The following is a 25,295-nucleotide window of genomic DNA, read 5'->3' as shown; positions in this document are numbered from 1 at the left end:
CCTCCATAATAGCTCCAAAATCGGAAATTAAACAAAATACTGGTTGAACATTAAACACAATTGATGACATTTATTAAATGCGTTTCTACCAGTACTTTGTTTATTTTTCGATTTTTGAATGATTAAGACATGACATGGTTGTAAACAGACCATTTTTCTTTTTCCTGATTCAGACATGACACTACTTTTATTTTCAAATGAAACAAGCTGAGCATGGGGGCTCCACAAGTGAAAAATTTACTTTCAACATGACTAATGTTTGTAAAACAATTTCCAAAAAATTCAAGGAGTGGTTATTGAGAAAAGTGCAAACAAATGAACAGGAGTGAATTACTAAATCCAGTCCCTCCTTTGTTGGGGGGGGGGGGAACGCTTTAAAATAAGTTAAAGCTCCAAACAAATTAGATAGAAAAGTAAAATTTAGTTGTTATATATTTAATTTTTCATCCCCTTCTACGTTTTGTTGGCTATTCTAATAAATACCTCTATCTTTACTATCAAATAAACTATTAAATTTCTTTCTAGATATATAGCATTGCCATTTTCGAAAATCAAAACAAAAGATATTTTTTTTCAAAAACAGAAACCGGCATTAAATTTTTAGGTTGTAGTCAGCTAATGTGCTTCCTAACTTCCGGTGTAATGCTACCAGAAACGGTGACAAGTCTTTTCCAATAGACATCTGCAAGAATTCCTGTGGTGGTGGAGAATCAAAGCAAACTATTTGGGCAATATTATGTATTGGATACATTTGTTAATGATGTTTAAAATTTTGTTATTTTGATTTCAATAATTTAATTTGTTATTTTGAGTTGAATAATTTTATTTTTATAATTTCATAAACATATTATAAAATTAAAAATAAAATAAGAGCTTATTTTTTTTAATTTTGCAAATCAAGACAAATTATGTTATTTTTATCTGTATAATTTTGTTATTTCTTTATTATATATTTTTCCATGTCCTTTTCTTATATTTCATTTCAATAAATCGTTTCACAAGAGAAATACTGATGAACAATAAAAGTGGAAGAACTGATTTCTCTTCTCACCGCTTCCGGTAGGGCTACACCAGAAGTTAGGAAGTGGGTTAGCTGACTGTAACCAATTTTCATTTTGAAAGAATATCAAGAAAATGTAGACCATGTAGTAATCAAATTGCCATAAAAGAAAATATGTAGAAGTTTTGCAAACATTTTTATTTAAAACAAAATAATAAGCGATTATTTTTGCATAAAATAAAATGTTATTGTTTGTTTGGAATTTGTTTTTAGAATTATAAAGAATATATTATTTAGTGTATTTACTGACTAGCAGGACTCATGGAAATTCCAAGAAATTAGAAATATATATAATCAACAAATGTTTTCATAAAACTAATATTTTTCTGGATAGCACAAAAAAGAAAAAGGTTTTTTGGACAGAAAAAAAAAAAGTAAGACACAGAAAATATGAGTTTTTTAACATTTCTATGAAAACAGTATCCATTATATTTTAAATATGGAACTGACCCAAATGAGATAATTAAGTACTAATAAATACTCAGAAAGTATCACGCTCAAAATTATCCTATACCTCTATAAGGCCACCATTCGCTCATGTATGGAGTATTGTTGTCATATTTGGGCTGGTGCATCTGCCACTAGTCTCTCGCTCCTAGATAAGGTTCAAAAGAGAGTCACCAATCTGATAGGTCCTGAACTGTCATCTAAACTTCAGCCCCTGTCCCATCGACAAAATGTTGCATCCCTCTGCCTTTTCTACAAGTACTTTAACGGTGAATGCTCTGACGAACTGAAAGCACTTGTGCCCCCTTGACATAAATACCCCCCAACAAACCCGACAAGCACCTAAATCCCACTCCTTCACAGTAGAGATCCCTAGATGTAAGAGAGCCTTCTACTCCAGTAGTTTCTCCCCACGGACAGCTGGACTTTGGAATTCCCTGCCTGATCCCTGCTCTCCCAACTGTACTGTGCAATATGAATGGAGATCTTGCTGCCCAACTCCCTACACAGTACCCCTGATGCCTATGTCCCTGATAGTAGCCCCCTACAACAAAGTGGTAATATGCCTTGTTTGGGGTGAAAATGTAATAAAAAAGAAAGAAATATTGTTCAAATAACATAGTTCAATACAAATAATAAAATGACATTGTAAGAAAGAATATTTAATTTACTCCTTCAGTCCAGCACCTCTTGGTAGACAATCTTTTTTCCCTGTTTCTTTTGAATGTTCCCTTTTTTATGTAACATTTCACTGACTTCTTTCTTCGGTGAAATTAAAATTATTGCAAGTTCCTTTCTCACACGATTACAACAATGATCATCTATTATGATATTCAAAAATGAGGCTACATCACTCATGCTCTTGTCCAGGGTTGCCAGATTGGCCCTTTTAAAATCAAATTTTGCGAATTTGGCCTTTCATGAAACACTTTGGCCTTAAAAAATTGCATTTGGCCTTTTTAAAAAGTGTAACATACAGACTAAGGAAGGGAGGAAGGATCAAACAGAATATTATATATAATGATTGCATTATGTTTGTTAGAATTTTTTTTTTATAATATTTCAATACACAAAAACAAAAAACTTTTTTACATATTTTCTTTTATGGCAATTTAATTACTTATCTATATATCTAGAAAAGTGAGAATGAGTGTGAGGAGACTTCTCAACCTATATACTCAACGAATTTTGGATCTACAGACTTGAACTTTGGTATATAGAGTATTCAGACATGTGGAAAACTTTTCAGGTGCTAATTCAGAGAGTGATCCGCGCTATTTTTTTAAATCGTATTTCCACGTTTAATTAAAGTTTTATGTTTTTTTTTATTCAATTGTAATGTTAAAGTACAGAATAGAATTTCAATAGAAATTTCCTCTCTTTCCATCCCAGCCTTTATATTTTCCTATAGAAAAATAAGATTGAACACCTAGACATTAATTGATTTGCTAGAAAAGTGTCTCACAATCTCTGGACACAAGAGAAAACAACAATTATTTCTAGACTGTTACTAATTATGTTATACATAGGAACTCTACACCAACAAGTAGAGATTATGTTAACTAGTATGGATTTCAGGAGAGTTGTAATTAGTATTTGTCAGGGCAACCTGATGGCAAACGGCTGACATGATTGATGCGAGGATTCTAAGGTCAGCTCACTAGTCAAAACGCGCTAGAAAGTCCGGTGTCAAATGATATTATGAAGAAATCATATATCAGGAGATAGAATAGTTTCGAAAACAGTTTAAGTCGGGGAAATCAGACAGATAAGACATGCCCGACAATGTAAGAATCTAATTAAATATTTCCTTGAGACTGTCCATTTGGCAGTCCTTGTTTTTAATTACATTTCACCCCAAACAAGGCACGTTGCCACTTTGTTGTAGGGGGCTACTATCAGGGACATAAGTTACAGGGTTACTATGTAGAAAGTTTAGCAGCTAGGTATCTGTTCACATTACACTTGAACTTCTGCATGTCAGTACAGTTGGGGGAAGCAGGAAACCAGAAGAGAATTCCACAGTCTTGCAGTTCTGGGGAAGAAGCTATTAGAGTAAAAGGCTTTCTTAAATCTAGGGATATTAGGGGTGGGACTTCGCTGCTTGTCGGGTTTGTCGGGAGTATTTTCGTCGAGGGGCTACAAGGGTTTGTAGTTCGTCAGAACACCCACCACTAAAAGTACTTGTAAAACAGGCAGGGGTATGCAACATTTCATCGGTGGGACAGGAGCTGAAGTTTAGATGACAGTTTAGGACCTATTAGGTTGGCGACTCTTTTGAACCCTGTCCAGGAGCGAGAGACTAGTAGCAGATGCACCAGCCCAAATGTGGCAGCAGTACTCCATATATGGACGAATGGTGGCTTTGTAGAGGTACAGGATATTTTCAGGCGCAAGTAACTTTCTAGCACAATAGAGAGAGCCCACTTTCTTTTCAGCAGCCTTAGCAATGATCTCGATGTATACATTCTAACTCATGTTTCCTGTGAACGTTAAGCCAAAGAGCTTGAACGAAGTGCTCTCAGGTAAAGTATCTCTAGCCATAGTTATTGGTGGTTGTTAAGGTTTCATGTAATTATTAAGAGACAAGCTTTGTCTTGGCAGCATTGAACGTTACTATACATTTTTGACCCCATTCCACTACAGACTAAAAGTCTTCATCTAGGGGTTCGGTCATTACCTTAGATATGTGCTCATTAGTTTTCCTCATGCCTGCTATAGAGCGTAGTGTCGTTGGCAAATATACCCATATCAAAGACAGCTTTATCAGTTAAGTCATTTATGAATATCAGAAATGACAAAGGTCCAAGAATCGATCCCTGAGGTTTTAAAGCTAACAATAAGAACATTAAATAAGGAGTTAATTTTAGCAATCTTTTTAGTTTTCCCATGTGAACAAACTTCTCTCCCCAATAAAACCTTTGAAACTGCAACAAGTCCTCATTGTTTTAACGCTTGGGTTTTATTTGTCCAAGTTAAACAGCTGACCAACAGCCACTAGACGACACAACCATACAAGGAACAGTCCACATGGAAAAGCGCCGATTGGAGAATGAAAAACAGCAAACATGCACATATATAAAAAAGATTTTAATTGTTTGTCGATTGCTCACTAACAACAATGCACATGTACTCTAGCACGTGTTTGTGTGCACAGTTAGTTTAACAGTTGTTCGTTTAGTGTTTGGTTATGAAAACTAGCAATCATATTCTTTGTATCACTTACATCAAGGATTGAACCATCCACCTCCAGAAAACAGAAAATATGTGTGCCCAGCTAGAGATGAAGAGAGCAGACAAGGAGGAGGGTGGATAGAGTCACGTTTCTGCGATGTTGATTTGCTGGCTGACTGTAGGATTCTGTTCTCTTTTTCTCTGAGCTATATATGTGACCTACTTTTTTGCAGCTGTGTTCGCCTTCAACAGGTGCGTGTATCAAATAGTTGACCTTTGATCACTGACGATATCAATCTGACAACTTGAACATCATCGTTCAGTGCGTTTGCTACCAGCTGTCATGCATGCATTTTCATGTGTGCACCTCAGCACATGACAATAGGTAAAATTCAGAGACTGACACCGGAGGTGAGAATGTTAGTCTGAACAATCTAATTTATCAAACATAAAAAACATTCCACAACAGAAAACCTTGATGTTTAGTTTTCTGAGTTTAACATTGCAGACTAAATTCAATACATGCTAAGAAAATAGTTATGGATGCAAGATATTTTTTGCAATACATATAAAAAGAAACCAGACATCTACTTGAGTGAATTGAATAAAAAGTTCAGGTGAAAATTCCCAAGAGATACATAATGATGCCATTAAAAAAAAAAAAAAAAAAAAAAAGGCCATAAAAGGCTATAATAAGAAAAGACAAAAAAGGCTTAAAAAGGCCATAAAAGACTAAACAAAAAAAAAAAAAATTAAAAAAAAAAAATAAAAAAAAAAAAAGGCTTAAATAGGGCTTAAAAAAGCCTAAAAAATGAAAGACAAATGAAAAAAACAAAAGAAGCTTAAAAAAGAGAAAGGAAAAATTAGAGAAAGGAAAAAGGCAAAGAAAAAGAAAAAAATCGATAAGAAAAGGAAAAAGGTGAAGGACAAGGAAAGAAAATGAAGGAAAAAGGTAAAAAAGGAAAAGCAAAAAAGGAAAAGAAAAGAAAAGCAAAAAGAAAAAGCGCAAAGGAAAAGAGAAAGAAAAAGGAAAAAAGAAAAAGAAAAGAAAGAAAAATACCTGATTTTAATTTGACGAACGTTACATTATTGATTTTCACTTCTTCAACGTTAAAAGCATGAAGAAGGCTGTTCATATTTTTTACCCCATAATTACTGCACGGACCAAGACTCTTTGCCCTTCTGGCAACAATATTCCAGAAATACAATTTGTTTATTCCTTCAGGATTTTCTTTGAGAAGATCAACGATTATTTGGTTTAGCCAAACTCTTCTCTGGTGTACCACCTTCGCGTTGTTTGAGTCAGACATTATTACATCAGATCATCTGTGAAAGAAATCGGAAAAAAATATTACTAAACTGCGACAATTATCTTTCAGATATTTAAACTACAGGTTTACTCCTTCACCTGCACAAAAAAATAATGCCAACCATGGAATTCAGAATACATTTTGTAGAAATAAACTTTAGTCTTGGCCTTACTTGTTCACCAAGTTACAGTCAATATCCAACAATCTTTGTTTTATCATCATCATTCAATGATGTAGAAACATTGGCAATGCGTGATCCTGAATACGTTTCACACTTACCGGACCATAACACCAAATTTGTATTTGTGCAGTTATCTCATAGATAATAATTATGAAAACAACTCTCAGACTAATTCTTAATTGAAAAAAGAGTCCTCAGCTGAAATCATAGTAATATGCAACCACGCTCTCCCCCGCTTGACAAGAAATGCTGATACGAAAACACTTTCTTCTGGCGGTGTAGTCATCTCTCAGATTAACGACTGCTGAGCACAGGTCCACAAGCAGAAAAAATAAAACTGAAAACAAACTCAAGAGAAACAAAAAAACTCCAACACACACACACACACACACACACACAATGGAGCGATAAAATTGTCGCCCCAGAAAAGATGACATGATTCCATTTCTGTTTGATGAAAAACGGTTTTTTTTTTTTGTTGCAGACCATCTAGTAGTTGACCAGTTGTGTACAAATCCCAAGAGCGATAGGCGTCTTCTATCATGTCTGAAAGTGACACAGTGTTGAACGAGCGAGATCAGAAATGCTCTGCTGTACAACTCATGCTCTCTACTGATTCAAGTTATGACAACAGGACCATTGCCAGCACCCTTAAAATGAAAATCCAAACTACAGCTCAATCCATCGGACGACTTACAGTTATGGTCTTTGGTATGGTTTTAAGCGAGGGCCACATCATGCCACTTCACATCTTTGAAGTCAGCTTGAAAGTTAACACCAAAGTGTACCTGGATGTGCTAGAGTGTGGTGATCCCCTGGTGCAATCAGGTGGCTGCTGGCAGACACTGGGTGTGGCAGCAGGATTCAGTGCCAGCCCACAAGTCCAAGGCTTGACTTTAGGAGTGCTACGATTTTTTACCCTTCTCTTACCCCTCTTCCCACTAGGCTACTTTGTTTGGTTATATGTTATGAACATAACCAACATGACCTCCCGCAACACCAAAGCTGGCCTGATCGCCGCCATCGACTGAACTCCCGCTAACACTTGTGGAAAAGGCATATCCCCAAATCTGGACCTATATTGAGGCAATGATTGAGGCTGAAGGCGGCTACATTGAATACATGTCAGGTCTACTACATAATCAAGTTACCTGAATTGATTTTTCAGTAAGTTTTAATATAAAGCTGTAGTGTTGTTTTCCTAAGGGCAACACTTATTCCACTAACAACCACCACTAGGCGTCATAATATACAACATGCCAACCAAAATAAAAAGACTGCCCGGCGAATTGAAAAGTTATCAAAGAAAATCGGAAAAACGAACTGTCATGTTCAATCAGACATGCTTGAATAATGACTTGCTGCCAAAATACACACACACACACAGGGCTCGACAGACAAATTTATCTTTAGTTGACCTTTGACAACTAAATATTTTTCTTTACTAATCAAATAGAAAAGTTAATAGTCAAACCTATATGATTTTTAGAATATAACACCTTTGTTCTGTGATGAGTATGTACACCAAAGATTCTTTTGTGTGCGTGTGTGTGTGTTTTTTTTTGTTTTTTTGATAAGTGTAATTCTAAATATGCACCAAATTTTATATCGATACTTGAAGGTATAAACATTCCAATTTCTTCCGATATTCTTTTAAACAATCTTTGTTTAAAAAAAAAAAAAAAATTGTTCTATTAAACTTTTATTGTTTAAATAATTTAATTTTTTTTTTTTTTTTTTTTTTAATAAAACGAACAAAGTTCAAAAGATATTTTTCACTCAATAGTGAGCTTTGGAAGATTGTAAGTGAAAGAATTGTAATCGCCAAAAGATAAGCGTTTCATTATTTCTAGTCGCCACTTTGAAAAATCACTCGCAAATGCGACTGTTTCACTCGCTATGTAGAGTATATATATATATATAGCTCTTGGTGCATGTGTGACACCATCATAAGAAACAACCCTTTAACTGCTAAGATCCATATCTAGTCGTCTGTCAAGCCCTCTTTGCGGTCGCTTGACATCAGCTCATCTTGATCTGCTCCAAGCCACAACTTGCCTTCAACTGTCTCAAACTCAAGACTGTCTGTAAACAGTTACTGTTAGAAAACTCACTGCCATTCTTAAAACTGTTCATAAAATCTAAATATATTGACCTATATTGTCCGGTCCTTCATTCTTCCACCCCTTGATTAACAATCCTATTTCAGCTTTCTTTTGTGTACCTTGATGAACAACTTCCTCTCTATTGTCTTTCTCGGCTCACTCCCTATAACTTTTGTTTTACTGATCAACTTATATTTCCTCTTGTTTTGTTAATTTTTCCTCATTTTGTTTTTAAATTCCTAACACTTGTGTGCGTGGAGGGGACATCGATGGTATCATGGTAGGGAAAAGAGAAGCGTGTCAGAGTTCCTGACAATTTTGCACGCCGTGTTTAGATGTACTTATCATTAAATGTAAATGAAAAAAGACTGTTAAGCATTTATTAATAAAACTTGGTGGGCAAGTCAAAGACGATAGTTTAGTTGTATGAAATATGATTCGGTTGAACTCCAGGAAGAAGAAACTTTATAAAGCTATGTGTCTTTTGCTGGTGATTCTACTGACAATGTTGTCCATTCCTTTGTCAATAGTTGTTATACAAACTGTCACAAAAATATCCACACACAAACACTAGAGATGATCAATAGCTGTTACACGCACGTTCAAGAAACTAGACGATCACAATGTTAAAACATCTTTACATATTGACATGTCACAACGTGAGGTGTGTCAGAATTTTTTGAGAATTTTTGACACCCTTAACACAAAACTGAATAAAATAAAAAACTCGTAATTTCTCTTTTAAAAGTTATTTAATTTCTTTATTGAATATACTTCCAAAATAAACTATTAAAAGTTGTTTAAAAAATAGAAATATTTTTTATTTAAAAAAAAAAAAAAAAGTTTACAAAGTGCATGTGTGCGCTCATGCAGCCATTTTTTCTATGTGATGAAATGAATTTTACAAGTTAAATTTTTTTTCAATTTTTTTCACTTTAAAAATCTACCAAAATTTTTCTATTGGTCCTATTTTTATATTTTCAGGTTCAATGTGATATTTTATGGTCTCTCCAATATACTGAATATAATATTCTAGACAAAACGTTTTTTTTTTTTTAATTCACCCACCCATTTTGAAATGTCTATTAAAATGAAAATAAATAATTCTCACCTGTTTTATATATCATAAATTGAAGATAAAAGATCAATAAATAAAATAATCTAATTTAAAAAAAAAAACAAAAAAAAAAAAACAGTTATTTGCAAATTTACCTGTAAAGTCCAAAGTTTAAAACCTTTTTCTTTAAAAAAATCATGTTGATTTTTTTATTTATTTTTTTTAATTGAAACCTTACGTTCTGGTTAGGTTCTCCAGTAAATATCGGACGCTAACAACAATTTTTTCTATTTCATTCAATTTTTTTTTTTTTTTTTTTTTTTTTAGATAAAAAAAAAAAAAAAAAAAAAAAAAAAATCACTCCATAAAGAAATAAAATATATTAAATCAAAAACTCGTGTATTTCTTTAAAAGAATTAAAAAAAAAATTTTTTAAAAATTGAAAATTGATTGAGTGGTTTCTTTTAAAAAGGCCAAAACTGATGAGTGAAATGTGATCATTTTTCAAGTACGATGACGCATATTGACCAACTTTGTAGTTTAAAGCAAATATGTCTGAAATACAAAAGGGAGATAATTTATGGCCCTTTTAGGCATCCGTATTTAACAATTAGAAAAAAATAGAAGAAACACTGCTTTTGCTAACAGTGGGAACAAGTTAAAAAACATGGAGTTCTGCGACTTTTGCTTAAAATATCCTTTTATTTAAAAAGCACATGGAATATAAAATATAAATATGGACAAATTCTTATAAATGAAGAATGGAAGCACCCATTGATTAGTATTTTATATAGGTAAATGATTTTTTTTTTCATTTATAATATTTAGATTAAGTTAAAATTCGTTGAATTTTGTAAAATCTTTTAAAAGAAAATCAATTAAAAAAAAATATTGCATATTTTTCAATTAAACCTTTTATTATTTTAAAATTTGGGGTTTGCACCTTTTATTGAAAAAAAAATTAGGGTTTAAATTACATTATTCATGTTATAAGCTTTGAAAGATAGCGAGTTTGATTAATCACTTTTTTAATGGTGACTTCTGACACTCCTATCACAACGTTAAAGATACATCATTGAATAGCACTTGCTGATATAGACTCCAGCTATGAAACACAGCAGCTTGTCCAGAATGGTTAAATTGGTTGCAGTGTATGATGGTTCATGATTTATATTTAACAATTGTTTTTCCTTCCAAAATTCATCAAATGTCGTCTGCTAATTATGTGGCTTCTCATTGGGTAATCGCGTTAGTATTCATTCTGGACAAGTACGAGCAGATGCTTTACATACGCCACGACTATCGTAATAGATAGCCTATTAACTAACGTAATTTAGTCTGCTGACGTCATGAACTTTAGTCCTGTGAAATCTGGTCACGTTTCTCACGGCTTAACCGGAAGTAGGTATATATATATATATATATATATATATATATATATAAAGCTGAATGTGTGTGTGGGTGTGTGTCTGGTCAAAAATAGGCTCCCATATGGTTGACTATTTTAAAAAACTGATTACATATAATGATAGAAGATGTATCGAGACACAGGAATGGGTATGTTTGATCTGGTAGAACGGTGGTTCATTAAAATTGTGGGATCTGCGTTCACACCTGGTCCACAAAGTATGGAAATAAAAAATTAAAAAAAAAAAAGACATTTACAAGTTTTTTTAATATAGATGTACATAATATACTTTGATAATTATGTTTCAGTTTGAAGAAATATGGAATGGAAATATGTCACAAAGTTTAACAAGGTTTTTTAATATAGATCCACAGAATATTGTGCTAAGTGTTTCAGTGTGAAATTCAACCCAAATTTACAACCCTTCCTTTTCATATATATATATATATATATATATATATATATATACTAGCAAAAGTACCCGTCATTGACTGGTTTCAAAAACAGCCTACAGAAAATGGACTCTGATTTATGAAAGTATGATATACTTTCATAAATCAGAGTCCATTTTCTGTAGGCTGTTTTTGAAACCAGTCAATGACGGGTACTTTTGATAGTATATATATATATATATATATATATTTGGGATGGGGGGGGGTAAATTTTTAACATGCCTACATGATCCAAATTGTCAGGAAACTATGAAAAGGGACCGAAAGTTAATGTTTTTTTCATATCCGAAGGACAAAGAATTGCATTACATGCGGATGAATGCGATAAAAAGAAAAAAAATTCCACACCATCTCCATACAGCAAAGTGAGGTTATGAAATGTTTGAGACTAAAAGATAAAAAAAAAAAAAAAAAAAAAAAAAAACACGGTATTTCAAATGTTTCTCTCATTTTTTTTTTTCAGAGCAAAAAAAAAAAAAAAAAAAAAAAATGAAATTATGGATGTAAAAAATGATCTTGCATGTTATTTGATGAAATAAATTATTACTTAGAAACTAAGGCACTTCTGCATGACAGTGACATATTAGCAAGAGACGAGTTATCGACTCCTGTTCTTCAAAAGAGAAATCCCATCTAGTGCCACTTTTATACAAATGTTTGAAATAAGTTTGCGATAACACAAAAAGTGTTAAAAAAACTTTCATACATTATTTATGACAAAATTCTGTGATAAAACTTGTGAAAAACAAATATATTTCAAAAAGACGCCATTCTAAATAATAAAAATTTACATTAGTTTTTTTTTGTGATAATACAAGTATTAAAAAAAAAAACTACAGAAATGTAAAAAATAAAAGTATTATTTGATTGTTTCACGTTAGCACAAGAAGTGTTAAAACTAAAATTTAAAAAAATTATTTCCATATAGTTTTGTATTTCGTTTCATGTTTAGTCATTTCCATTCCATATTTAGGTAAACAGCCCACTACTGGCGTCTTAATTTTGCGAACCGAAATTTTGGAAATAATCCTTATTTTGCGTTTGTAACATTTACTTATTGTATATTTGCTTTTTTTAAAACTTTATTTTTGTGTAGTTGGCTATTGTTAAAATTTCCCCAAAAGTGTTATATTCTTTTTAAATCTAAATGAGGAATCATTTAGATTTAAAATCTATTTAGTAGTATGCATATAATTACAAACAAAATTAAAAACAAATGAATACAGGTAAATAGAGAAGTAACAAGAATTTTTTTTTTTTTCGTTGTTAACCAGAAATGAAGCGTTTCTCAGAAACGAAAATGAAAGAAAAAAAAAAATGACCTCACCTCTGGATGTCGTCATGCCCTCTTACAGATAAATGATATCAGTCCTCCCACCCCAACACCGGACAATTTGATCTATTTTATTTATTTCAACCTTTATTTTTATATGATTTTTTTTATTTAGAATATTAATTAGTTGTATTTCTGTTTGTCAACAAGCTGTACTTATTTGGCGTTGCCCCGGAGGCATTCTCTTTTTTATGTAAGATTTTTTTAAAAATTAATTAATTGAACCAAACTATTCAACTATAACGAATTTTCTGTACTAGAGCACTAGGTGTGTCAGAATTTTTTGAGAATTTTTGACACCCTTAACGCAAAACTGAATAAAATATAAAAAAAAACTCGTAATTTTTCTTTTTAAAGTGGGTTGTTTAATTTCTTTATGGAATATACTTCCAAAATAAACTATTAAAGTTGTTTGAAAAATAATAGAAATATTTTTTATTTTTTTAAAAAACAGCGTTTTCAAAGTGTCTGTGCGTGCTCATGCAGCCGTTTTTTTTTTTTACGTAATAAAACGAATTGAATTTTACAAGGTAAATTTTTTTCTATTTTTTCACTTTAAAAATCTATCAACATTTTTCTATTGGTTAAAATTTCAAAAAGAGCGTTCAAAAATTTGTTGATTTCTATTTTCGATGTTGAAGGTGTTAATTCCATAGGCCGTTTATACTACGCTGGAGCAGGTTGTAAAAATATCTTTCGCTTAATAAGTAGAAAAAAAAATAACGAAATAAAAAGCTTCCTAATTGTAGTTTGATGTGTTTTCTAACTGCTTTTAAAATTTCAAGAATATTGATATAGATTTTGAGGGTTTGTATTACTACACATAGATTCGAAAAAGTTGTCAAAAAAACAAATATGTAACAAATAAATGTTATCAAAAGCAAGTTACTTTTCTACCTAACTGGATCATTTTTTAGTGTTTTTATTTAATGTAACATGTTTATTCAGCTTGAAAACAGTGTTTACCGATGTTTTGGAAAATTTTAAATGGCGCCCGGCTCTCTTGAAACGGTAAGTTTGGGGAAAAGAGTTAAAAATAAAAAAGTAGACAAAATACTGCTAGAAACTCGCTCAATATATGTTACCGTGACATAGGCTGACATATATTCGGTGAGTTTTTAACAGTATTTTGTATAGTTTTTTTTTATTTTTAACTCCTTTTCTCAAACTTACCGTGTCAAAGAGAGTCGGGCCGGGCGCCATTTTTAATTTTCCACGGTAAACACTGTATTTTTTTCGAGCTGAATAAACATGTTACATTGAATAAAAACACAAAAAATATATCCAGTTTGGTAGAAAAGTAACTTATCTTGCCTTTGATAACATTTATTTGTTATATATTTGTTTTTTGACAACTTTTTCGAATCTATGTATAAACGAGATTTTGATACTTATTTTGATTTTGAAAAAAAAAAAAAAAAAAAAACATTTGTGGCTGTTCGCAGTAAAACATTGTTTTAATTCGCTGTTCAAAACTAATTTAAAGAATAAAAGTGCATGCAAGCTATATATCTACAAAAGTTTTTGTATTTTTAACCATGTTTTTAAATTTGACGAGATTTGTGAGAAATTGCAACAGATTTATAATGCCGAATTGGTTAGGATTGTTGTTATTATATATTCTGAAAACCGAATAGTTCTAAACTAATGTTATTCTGATAACAAAATAGCTCTAATTAAACATAAGAACATTTATATTCATATTTTCATGTTTTTCTTAATTCGTTCTTGAATAAAAATTAAAGAACGCGTGTTTGTTTACAACTGTGCTATGGCTGATTCTACAGGCTGGAGCTGCTGCTGCTGCTGCTTAAACTTCATTTGACCAAATTAGAGAAATAGAAACAATTTTTTTTTTTCGGGTAGGTCCTTTTAAATTATCAATTACCGCGGTCCTACTCAACATAAAATAATACTTTTAATTGATAAAGATAGTAAAAAGATTGATTTACTTACTACTGGGTGTCCGAAAACTTTCTTTTTTCAAAATGTTCAATACTCGTCATATTAAAGTCTTATTTTTAACACGACAAAAAAAGAAATGGTCAAAAATATTTCGGACACTTGACAGTATTAAATTAACACCTCTTCTAATTGGTTCCCAAATTTCATGTCGAAATTCTTCATACAATCACGGTACGGACCTTTAGAAAACAGGGGGGGGGGGTCATTACAAAACCTTACCGAAAACGCCATTTTATGACGTTCACATTTTTATCACTTTATTTGCTTAAAACTCTTAAAATATATAATGTACATTCATATTTATTAATTCATTTGAAAGTATATTCATTTCCGAACAAAACAGTAGTAATTTGAAGACTTGAAGTGCTTTGGTTTAAAAAATATGGCTATTTTAGTAGAACTACCTTGAAATCTGTAATTATCCAAAGCGTTTTTTCGTCCGTGTGTATTACTAGTTAAATTTTTATATTTTCAGGGTTAATGTGAACTTTTATGCTCTTTCCAATAAACCAATTATAATATTCTAGACAAAAGTTTTTTTTAAATTCACTTCCTCCCATTTTGAAATGTCTATTAAAATGAAAATAATTTTCTCACCTCAGATTTGTATATCACAAATTGAAGATAAAAGATCAGTAAATAAAATAATCTAATTAAAAAAAAAAAAAAAATAGTTTTGTGCAAATTTACCTGTAAAGATCAAAGTTTAAAACTTTTAAAAACCACGTTGATTTTTTTTTAAGTGAAACCTCATATTTTTAAAATTTTGTCCTGAAAAGATAGAATACCGACAATTTTTTCTGCTTCATTCAATTTTTTTTTTAGATTAAAAAAAAAAAAAAAAAAAAAAAAAATCACTCCATAAAAAATATATATTAAATCAAAAACTCATGTATTTCTTTAAGAGAATAAAAAAAAAAAAAAAGAAAAAAAAATGGAAAATCGGTCGAGTGGATTTTTTTTTAACGGCAAAATCTGATAAGTGAAATGTGATCATTTTTCAAGTTACGATGGCCCATATGAACTAACTTTTGTTTAAGCCAGAAATAGAAATGGAGATAAATTCTGGCGCTTAAGGCCACCAAAGTTTTCAACTCAAAGAAAAGGAGACATTTGTCTTCCTTTAATCCAATTGTGAAACATCTGATGTCACAGTATTTTTTCATCCTTGCTTAAAAAAGTATTTTATTTAAAAAGGACATGGAATATAATATATAAATATGGATAAATTCTAAATGAAGAATGGAAGTACCCATTGATTAGTATTTTTTATAGGCAAGTGATTTTTTGGAATTTATATATATATATATATATATATATATATATATATTCGAAGTAAGCTAACAACATTCGTTAATTTTTTAAAAATCTTTTTTAAAGAAAACCGATTAAAAAAAAACAAAACAAATATTGCATATTTTGCTATTAAACCTGTTATTTTAAAATTTGGTCTTTGCTCCAATAATTGAAAAAAATTAGGGTCTGAATTACATTTTACAAGTAGTTATGAGCTTTGAAAGATAGTAAGTCTAATTATTCAAGTTTTTATTACGCAAATAGCAATTTCTGACACTGCTACTAGAGCACTTTGTGAACCAGGCATATGCACGACCATAGTAAGAGATGGCCTATCAGCTAAAAAATGTCATCGCCGAGATCCTAGCAAGAAAGACATGTGGAGCACTTAGACCGTCGATAATGAGCAGAAATTTTTACAGAAAACTTCAAAACTGTATTATAAAAAAAAAAAAAAAAAAAAGATAAAAGACGATGATTTATACTGAAACTCATCCAATATTAATAAAAAAGAAAAAAAAGAAGAATTTGAAAGGGGGGGGGAAAGTTGTTTGCTTATGCATTAAAAGCAATCGAACATTTCGTTGTATTATGGATTTAAGATTAGAATACGTTCTTTATTAATAAACTAGATTTTTTAAAAAAAAGGAAGGAACACAAATTGATTTGTAGTGAAACTGAAGTTCATTCAATATTAATGTGAGATTACGTATGTTTGAAGCAGAAGACAAATGTTGCAAAGTATGAACTATGAATTAAGGCAATAAACAAATTAAAATTAAACGATTTTTTTTTTTTATTAAAACGATCAATAAATACTTTTTTTAATGAAAATGAACAATATTTAAAAAAATCAAAACCGAAAAACGAAAAAGTTCAAAATTAAATTCAAACAAATAATGTTAGTAAAGTTACTAATGCAGAAATATTTCAAACATTAAAAAATTTGTAGAATTTAATTAAAAGTTTGAATTTTTCTTTTTCTGAGATATATATATATTATATATATATATATATATATATATATATATATTATATATATATATATATATATACTAGCATTTCAGCCCGGCGTTGCCCGGGTGTTTGGAGGTGTACGTTGAGCACAAAAAAAAAAAAAAAAAAAAAAAAAGTGGTAGTAGGAAGTCAGGCTCGAACCCGTACCACGAAGGAGGAAAAGAACGGGGGAAAAAACTGACGTCTTTGCTGTTACGACCACCGCTAAACCGGAAGTGACATAGATTTAAATTAAGGCTAGACAATTTAAAAAGAGGGGATGGCTTTCGAAAATATCGGTGAAAAAAGCGACCCCTCCCTGTAGAAAAATGCCCAGTTGAGATTGAAGAAATTAATTTTTTAGCCAATTTTTCGGTATTTGTCGTCTGAAGGGTCGAGCTTCAAAACGATACTGATTTTTGAAAATTCGTTGTCTCTGTCGAAAGTTTTAGGCAGTCATGCAAACATACATACATTTATATATTGGTAGCTCAAACCGATTAAAAAGCTTGCCTCATCTGAATACCCTTTATGTAAAATTTCAAATGTTTAGACCAGAAATTGTCTGAGTAATTTCGTAGAGACCCCAGAGGTCAAATTTTTTTTAACTTTGACCCCTATTATGACCCCTTAACATTTATTGCTTTGGATTCTAATCAAGTTATTAAGTTAGATCAATTTCCAAGGAACCTATATCTAAAATTTCAAGTGTTTAGACCCAAAATTGGCAGAGGAGTTTGGTAGAGTTCTCAAAGGTCAAATCGTTGAACTTTGACCCCTTAACAGGCAAATTTCTGGCCGACAACGGATTACAAAGATTTTTTCCAAATCTCACTACCCTGTATATCAAATTTCGAATCGGTAGACTGAAAATTGACAGAGATATTGTGTAGGGAAATGTACACAGACACACACACATTCACTTTTATAGATATATATATACATATTTACTAATATTGTCATTCCCTTTGCGACAAAAATCGTTTATAAGGAAATTTTATGAACTCCATATCAACAGTTTTAGAATTATTTAATCAAGAAATTCAAATTTTACGATATTGCTTTTATTATATTGTTAGATGAAGGTACAGAATATTTACAACACACTCCCCATGTTAAATAATAAGTTTCGGCACTTCTGCATGACACTGACATAAGACGAATGTGTGTATTTTAGTTTCAAGAACGGCCGATAGAGGGCGTATGTCAGCCGAACAGGGGTCGATAACTTGTATCTTTCTAAAAGTTTGTGCAAAAACAATCCTTTGGAAGGGACTTTTGAACAAATAAGGGAACTATGCCTTGCAACTGTGCAAAAAACTAGGTACGGGCAAAAATGGACGGACAAAAATAGGGGGACCTAGTTTTGAAAGCCAATTGATCATAATTTTTTTGTAGGTTTCCGACTACTTTTTGATTGTATTTGGAAGATTAAGGACTAAACTTAATTTCCAAAAGGAAAAAAATATTTGTACACGTAAAAAAAAAAAGTTATGAAAAATGTTATCACGGTGAGCTACCCAATTCAACTAAATTTTGAAGTTAAATAAATTTATTGTAAAAATCCTTTAAAATATAAATATTAGTTTTCTGGGTCTATTTCAAAAAGATAATTAGTAAAGTCCCAAGATATTAAAAAAAAAAAAAAAAAAAAAAAAAAGGTAAAACTATACAAATACCGTGACAGCGAATTAACCCTACCCCTAACCCCAACGCTGTCACGGTGTTTGTATAATAATACCAAAAAAAAAAATCACCTTGTTTGTACAAAACATAAATCAACCCAAAAAACCTAGTGATTCTGCCGTTCGCAGAAAGCAACAAACTACAATTTTGTAAACACGGAATATACGAAGGCCCAAAATTTCAGGAAGTCGAAAGACTGAAAATGACGTCATGTAATTAAAAGGGAGGAAGGAGTGTGATGGTTTTCTTTTTTTCCCCCCAGACGTGTATCCGTACATTCCTATTCTGAACGTTTGTATAAATTTTTCCATTTTTTAATATAATTATTTTTCTATGTTCCTATTTTTAAATTAATTTTTTTTAAATTATTGTTCAATATTATATATATAAAAAAAAAATATGTTACGCCGAAAGTTTCACATTCTTGCGAGCAAGAAAATTAAAATCTTGCATATGAAAATTATGCGAAACCTGTAATTTCAAAAAATAAAGTAGAAATATTTTTTGCAATTATATATTTTTTTATTTTGTGAAAATATCACATAAACAATGCTAAATTCAATGGTAATATCGGTAGTTCGAGAAATTCATTTTTCTTCGAGTTATATCGAATTCATAAATACGAACTTTAGGGGCTTTTTTTCGTAATGTTCCTGTAAATTTTATTTTTATAAATTACGATGCTTTATTTATATATATATATATATATATATATATATATATATATATATATATATATATATAAAAAAAATAATCATTTTTGCGTTTTTTATTTACTACTGAAAACGATAACTTTAATAAAGATATTTTTTGTTTAAACAAAATACATTTCCACTAAGATTTAAATAAAAATGATGAGTTCATTATATTCCGCGATCATTATTTGATAAATACTGAAAATTTCATTAAAATGGGTTAATTTCCTGATTTTTGGTAATTTTTTAAGTAAAGGGAGGGGTCAAAATGTTTATACATTTTGAGCATCGCCATTCGTTTTGCTTGTACCTAGCAAAAGCACTATATTCCAAAAAGGTTTCAGTGAAAACTACTCATTGAAAAAAAAAAAAAAAAAAAAAAAAATTAAAAAATTTCTAAATTTTTTATAAATAAATAAAAACTTTAGGCAAAATTATATTTTGCTACATTGACAAACCAAAAATTGTATTTTTATATATGTTTATACATGGATAAGTTTTTTTGGTTTGTCTTTGAAATTATTTTAAATTCGTTTTTAGTTTAATTCAAAACTAGTGTCAACCCTGTTAGCGTATTTTTTTAACATTAGCCAACAATTTTCATTCGCATCCTGTTTGCGCCGTCAATCTCAACATTTACCGGAAAGTAACCCTCCACTTTTTAAAATCTAAAATATTTGCTAAAAAATAAAATAGTCAGCAAAGATACCGGTACCCCTTTTGGGCGTTGAGTTCCATGGCAACCAGCATAAAAAACACGCGTCGCTCCCTTCCTTACGCAAGCGCACGCACGTAACACTTATTTACTAACGTTGTCGTAGTAACTAAACGATTATCTGTCACATTTATTTTGAAAAAAAGTTTCTTTTTATGAATATTAAAAGAAAAATTACTAAACATTTATTAATAATGTCTCACTTTTGTTTTTAAATTTCTTAAATGACTTTTATCGACTTCTTAATAGCATTTGCGGGTGGGGTATGCTTTGCTGACATTTGTTTTAATTTTTTTTTAAATAACGACTTTTTGTTGACTTTTTTTTTTTATAGCATTTGCGGATGGGTAAAAAACGAAAAAAAATAACTAAACCATTTACTTACTGATAATTTCTCACTTTCACAAATATTTTTAACAAATAAATGTTATTAAAGTCAAGATACCGAGAAATTGTCAGTAAATGGCTTAGTTATTTTTTTTTTCAAAATAAATAATGTGACAAATAATCGTTTAGTTACTAAGAAAACGTCAGTAAAAAAAAAAAAAAAAAAAAAAATATGTGCACTTGCCTCAGGAAAGGAGCGACGCGTATTTTTTTATGCTGGTCGCCATGGAACTCAACGCCCAAGGAGTACCAAGATACCAAAAACAACTGTCGGGTAAATTCTAAGACAGCGTCACTTTAAGGCGATTACTTGCGAATAAAAAAGTAGTGTTTTGTATATAAATTTAATGTAAAATGATCGACCATTTTGGGATCATTCTAACTTTTTAGGACAGTTAACTAATTTTTTGCCACTAAATTTATTTGATCGCCTAAAAACCAAACATCTTAAGAAAAAAAAAAAAAAAAAAAAAAAAAACGCAAAATATTTTTCTCTCGGAACAAGAAAAAATTGTTTGCCAACTCTTTTAAACGCTAGAATGACTTAAAATGCACCTGAACAATCAGCCCCCCCCCTGCATTTTTTTTTTTTTTTTTTTTTTTGTCTTCTGCGAATTATCGATTGGACACTAACCTACCAGATATATATATAAAATCAATATTTAAAAATTTCCAACGAACTTAGGTTAGGATTAAAAAAAAAAGCACTTTATGCAGAATACGGGCCTTCCGTACTGAAATAAGATTATTTAGAAACTCGTTAAGATGGGAAGGGGAGAACATTTTGTAACTATTTTGTACTTTCACCTAACAAATTAATAAACAAAAAGATACTTGCACAAATGAAAAAAAGAACACAGTTCGGTTCAAATTCTGTAGAAGTACCCACATTTTAAACGAAACACATACACCCGCATAATTTATAATCTCTTATAATAATACAAAAAAGAACCTATACTTATACAATGCACTTGCACTTGTTACCATTGCTGCAATAACAACGTTATTTCCAAAGCCATTCTTAACATGGGTAGGGGAGAATGTTTTATAACTACTCTGTACGTCCATCTAACAATTTAAAGAAAAAAAAAAGATATTGTGAAACTTGAAAATACTATTTTTAAAAAATAGTACGATAAAGTGCAATGCATAAGAACCAAAGAATCGATATTAAATTTTTTTTTTTTTTTACAATGGAATTTTTGAAATGAGTACATTTGGGACGCTGAAAACGTACACAAACACTAGTTCACTGAAATGAAAAACATTGATTTTAAAATAAAAAAAGGTACTAGTGCAGTGTGCAGAGAGTGATCCGGACGTAAATATTAACGTTATTATTTAAAACGCCATTATTAACATGGGGAGAGTGTTTTGTGCCTATTCTATACTTTAACCTTACAATTGAATAAAAAACAAAACTTTAAACTTGGAAATACGATTTAAAAAATAGCGCGGCAGCGCGGGCACTCTCTGCACTACTAGTACCTAAAAAATCATTAAAAAAAAGATACTGGGCAAAAAAAAAAAAATACGGACCGTGATTTTTTTTTTTTTTTTTTTAGGATTTTCAACCTACCCTCCCATTGTTAAAAATGGGTTTCTAAATAACATTATTTCAGTACGGTCCGTATTCTACATACATACAAAAGATAGATTAAAAAAAAAAAAATCCTTGTTTTACCTTCTAGTAAAAACGATCGTGTTTACAGGTTATGTAAGTTGGTATAGAGTTTTCTACGAAATAATGCGAGCAAACGAAAGAGGAAGATATTTATATAAAACTAAAAAAGGGATTTCCCCGAAAAATCAAGCGTACACTTCCAAGAATTAGCTTCTTACTTAACCACTCATTTCGGGGAAAACCCGAAATTTAATTCCAAGAAATTAAAGTAATACATGGCGTAATATTAGACATGACGTAAAAAATGATTAGATTCCATTTTTTTAACTTTCAGACAGTTATTTAAAATATGATAACATTTAAAGAATGTTATATAGGGACATCCAATCAATATTGTCACCTTTTAATTTACAATGTCAAGTATGTGTGTGCGTATATATTAGTGTTGGGACGATTCCTAATTTTTATACGATTCCGATTCCAGGAAAATATTGATTAACGATTCCGATACCAAGTACGATTCCGATTCCTAGGGAATTTATTGTTTTGAAATATACCAGGTAGTTTTATACTTATGGTCGGTAGTTCCCAAATATGTTCCCTAACTTTGGAAGAGATATTTTATGTCTACACCGTCGTGTTTTGGATTAAATAAAATTATTATATAGCAAACTAAACGGAAAAATTAGCAAAATTTATTCTAGAGAAAATTTATTTTACTTAATTGGAATACAGAAAAAAAAAAAACTCAAAGAAAATAGAATTTATCCTTCAGAGAAAAAACAAATAAAATAGAATTTATATATCAGAACAAAAACAAGAAAATTAGAGAATAAATACACACGATTCATTATTTTGGTCCTCATAATTAACAGATTTAATGAATTCAATAAAAAAAATATAGCCGAAGAGAAAGAAAATATATACTAATTAAATATAAAAAAGATAAATATTTAATTTAATAATTTATAAATTACTGTACACAGATTCGAAAAAGTTGTCAAAAAACAAATATATAACAAACAAATATTATTAAAGGCAAGATAAGTTACTTTTCTACCAAACTGGATACATTTTTTTTGTTTTTATTCAATGTAACATGTTTATTCAGCTCGAAAAACATGCAGTGTTTACCGATGTATTGGAAAATTCAAAATGGCGCCCGACACTCTCTTTAACATGGTAAGTTCGGGAAAAGGTGTTATAAATAATAAACTAGACAAAATACTATTTAAAAAAAAAACACCGAATATATATCAAAATATGTCACGGTAACATATTGAGCGAGTTTCTAGCAGTATTTTGTATAGTTTATTATTTATAACATCTTTTCCCAAACTTACCGTGTTAAAGAGTCTCGGGCGCCATTTTGAATTTTCCAATACATCGGTAAACACTGTGTGCTTTTCGAGCTGAATAAACATGTTACATTGAATAAAAACCCGAAAAATATATCCAGTTAGGTAGAAAAATAACTTATCTTGCCTTTGATAACATTTATTTGTTATATATTTGTTTTTTGACAACTTTTTCGAATCTATGTGTACAGTAATACAAACCCAACTATAAGTCCTTAGTAAAATTCTATTTATAAATACTTTTTAAAATGAAATTATTTAATTAATCGTAAATATTATTTAGACATAAAAATTAACTGATTACAAAACCTTTTAAAAAAATATATATTAATTTCTTTTTCGTTCGGCAAAGAACTGCGCAAAACACTTAATTTTCAATTTAAAATTCTAGAAAAAAGATTATATTATTCTGCTTTTAATATAATCAAATTCAGGGTTTTATCTTTCTGGAGAAAAAAAAATAATGGATTTTATTTCAATGAAATTAAAAAAAAAAAAAAACTTGACTGAATTGAATTAATTACCCTTAAATTAACGAAGGGGGTTATTTAATAACTTTAGGTTTGGAAGAGATAGGTATGGGGTCGATTTTTTTGAAACTTCAAAAGAAACCGACTACTGTCAAAGCTTTGCGAAATAATACAACGTGATCAATTTCATTTTAGAGATATTTCTTTCAAAAGCCTTCTTTTAAAAAAAGAAAAAAAAAGTATATTGTTCTATTAAACCTTTTACTGTTTAAATAATTTGACTTTGCTCGTTTTATTTTAAGAAAATATAAGTTGAAAAAGCTTTTTCATTCAGTATTAGAAGATTTGTCAGTAAAAAAAAACAATCGCCAAAAAGATAAGCGTTTTATTTTTATTTTTACTCGCAATGTAGAGCCCTGCATACTTCTTTTCAAGTTAACTCTTTTGTAGTTTTGATTACAATAGATCTGAATGAATGAACCTTGTAAGGGAGGGGCACTAAGCATTGCCCTGTTAATAATGAATTTCTTTGGTTTCTTTTTATTTCTCTCTTGCGGTTAGAAATATCAGGAATTTTTTTTCTTTTTTTCAACATCAGACTAAAAGAATCGTAATGAAGGAATCGGAAAATTAAGGTATTTTTTAACGATGCGATTCCGATACCTCCCAAAATACACGATTCTTACGATTAACGATTCCGATTAATCGTCCCACCACTAGTATATATATATATATATATATATATATATATATAATTTGAGGTTGCTATTTTCCAAAGGTAGGGTAACCAGTGAAATATAACGAGGTTCATACAAGAGTGCTCAATACAGAAGTAGAGCAGGTTACATTTGTATTTACATAAGCAGTAGTTTGTTGCTACACAGTCATGAGCATGTTTCGGTCTACTAGTATTTACTAACTAGAGACCTCATCAGGCAACAACCCTTATTTTCGAAAACGGAATTCTAAATGAAGAGCGAAAATCTATCCTCAGCAAAAGAAGGCTTTTTTATCATGAGTGTGAAGAACAGGGTTGAATTGGGTGCGAATTTATTAGTTTATTCATTCATGAGGATAAATTTTCGCTCTTCATTTAGGATTCCGTTTTCGAAAATAAGGTTTGTTGCCTGATGAGGTCTCTAGTTAGTAAATACTAGTAAACCGAAACATGCTCATGACTGTGTAGCAGCAAACTACTGCTTATGTAAAGACACACACACACATTATATATATATATATATATATATACACACACACACATACACGCACACATACACACAGTACAGTAGAACTCCGGGATACGGCATTAAAAATGACACACGTATATAATCAAATAACATTATATATAACACGGTAAGGCGGGCCAAATATCATAATTGGGAGCCGGAAAAACAGCATATTCCACATCGTAACCGAAAAAAAAGTATCCTAGGGTCACCGTATCCCGGGATTCTACTAACTTACAATTACTAAGGATTTTTGTACTTTTTGCTTTTATGACTTTAAAAGAAATCAGTCTTCCCCCTTTGGCTCTTTTCTAAAAAAAAATAAAAAATAAAAATAAAAATTAAATCTT

The 25,295-nt window shown here is 30.5% G+C and overlaps 1 protein-coding gene across 3 annotated transcripts in view; it reads right to left on the bottom strand.

Annotated features, from left to right (window-relative positions):
• The window catches only part of LOC145259724 (uncharacterized), a 130,331-nt gene that overhangs the window by 88,736 nt on the left and 16,300 nt on the right, over positions 1-25,295 (bottom strand). For 2 of the 3 annotated variants that reach the window (XM_080117411.1, XM_080117413.1), the window contains exons 1-2: positions 21,952-22,018; positions 5,742-6,007 (exon numbers count right to left, since the gene is read on the bottom strand). In XM_080117411.1, coding sequence (XP_079973537.1) covers positions 5,742-5,991 — 250 coding nt within the window. In that variant the 5' untranslated portion in view covers positions 5,992-6,007; positions 21,952-22,018. Of the gene's footprint in view, positions 1-5,741; positions 6,008-21,951; positions 22,019-25,295 lie in introns of those variants that run through there. The other variant, XM_080117412.1, reaches the window with a different exon arrangement.

The sequence above is a fragment of the Euprymna scolopes genome, chromosome 35 (assembly GCF_053919585.1).
Source record: "Euprymna scolopes isolate OS-2025 chromosome 35, ASM5391958v1, whole genome shotgun sequence".
NCBI classification, from domain to species: Eukaryota; Metazoa; Mollusca; class Cephalopoda; order Sepiida; family Sepiolidae; genus Euprymna; species Euprymna scolopes.
This window is presented reverse-complemented; position numbering and strand designations above follow the sequence as displayed.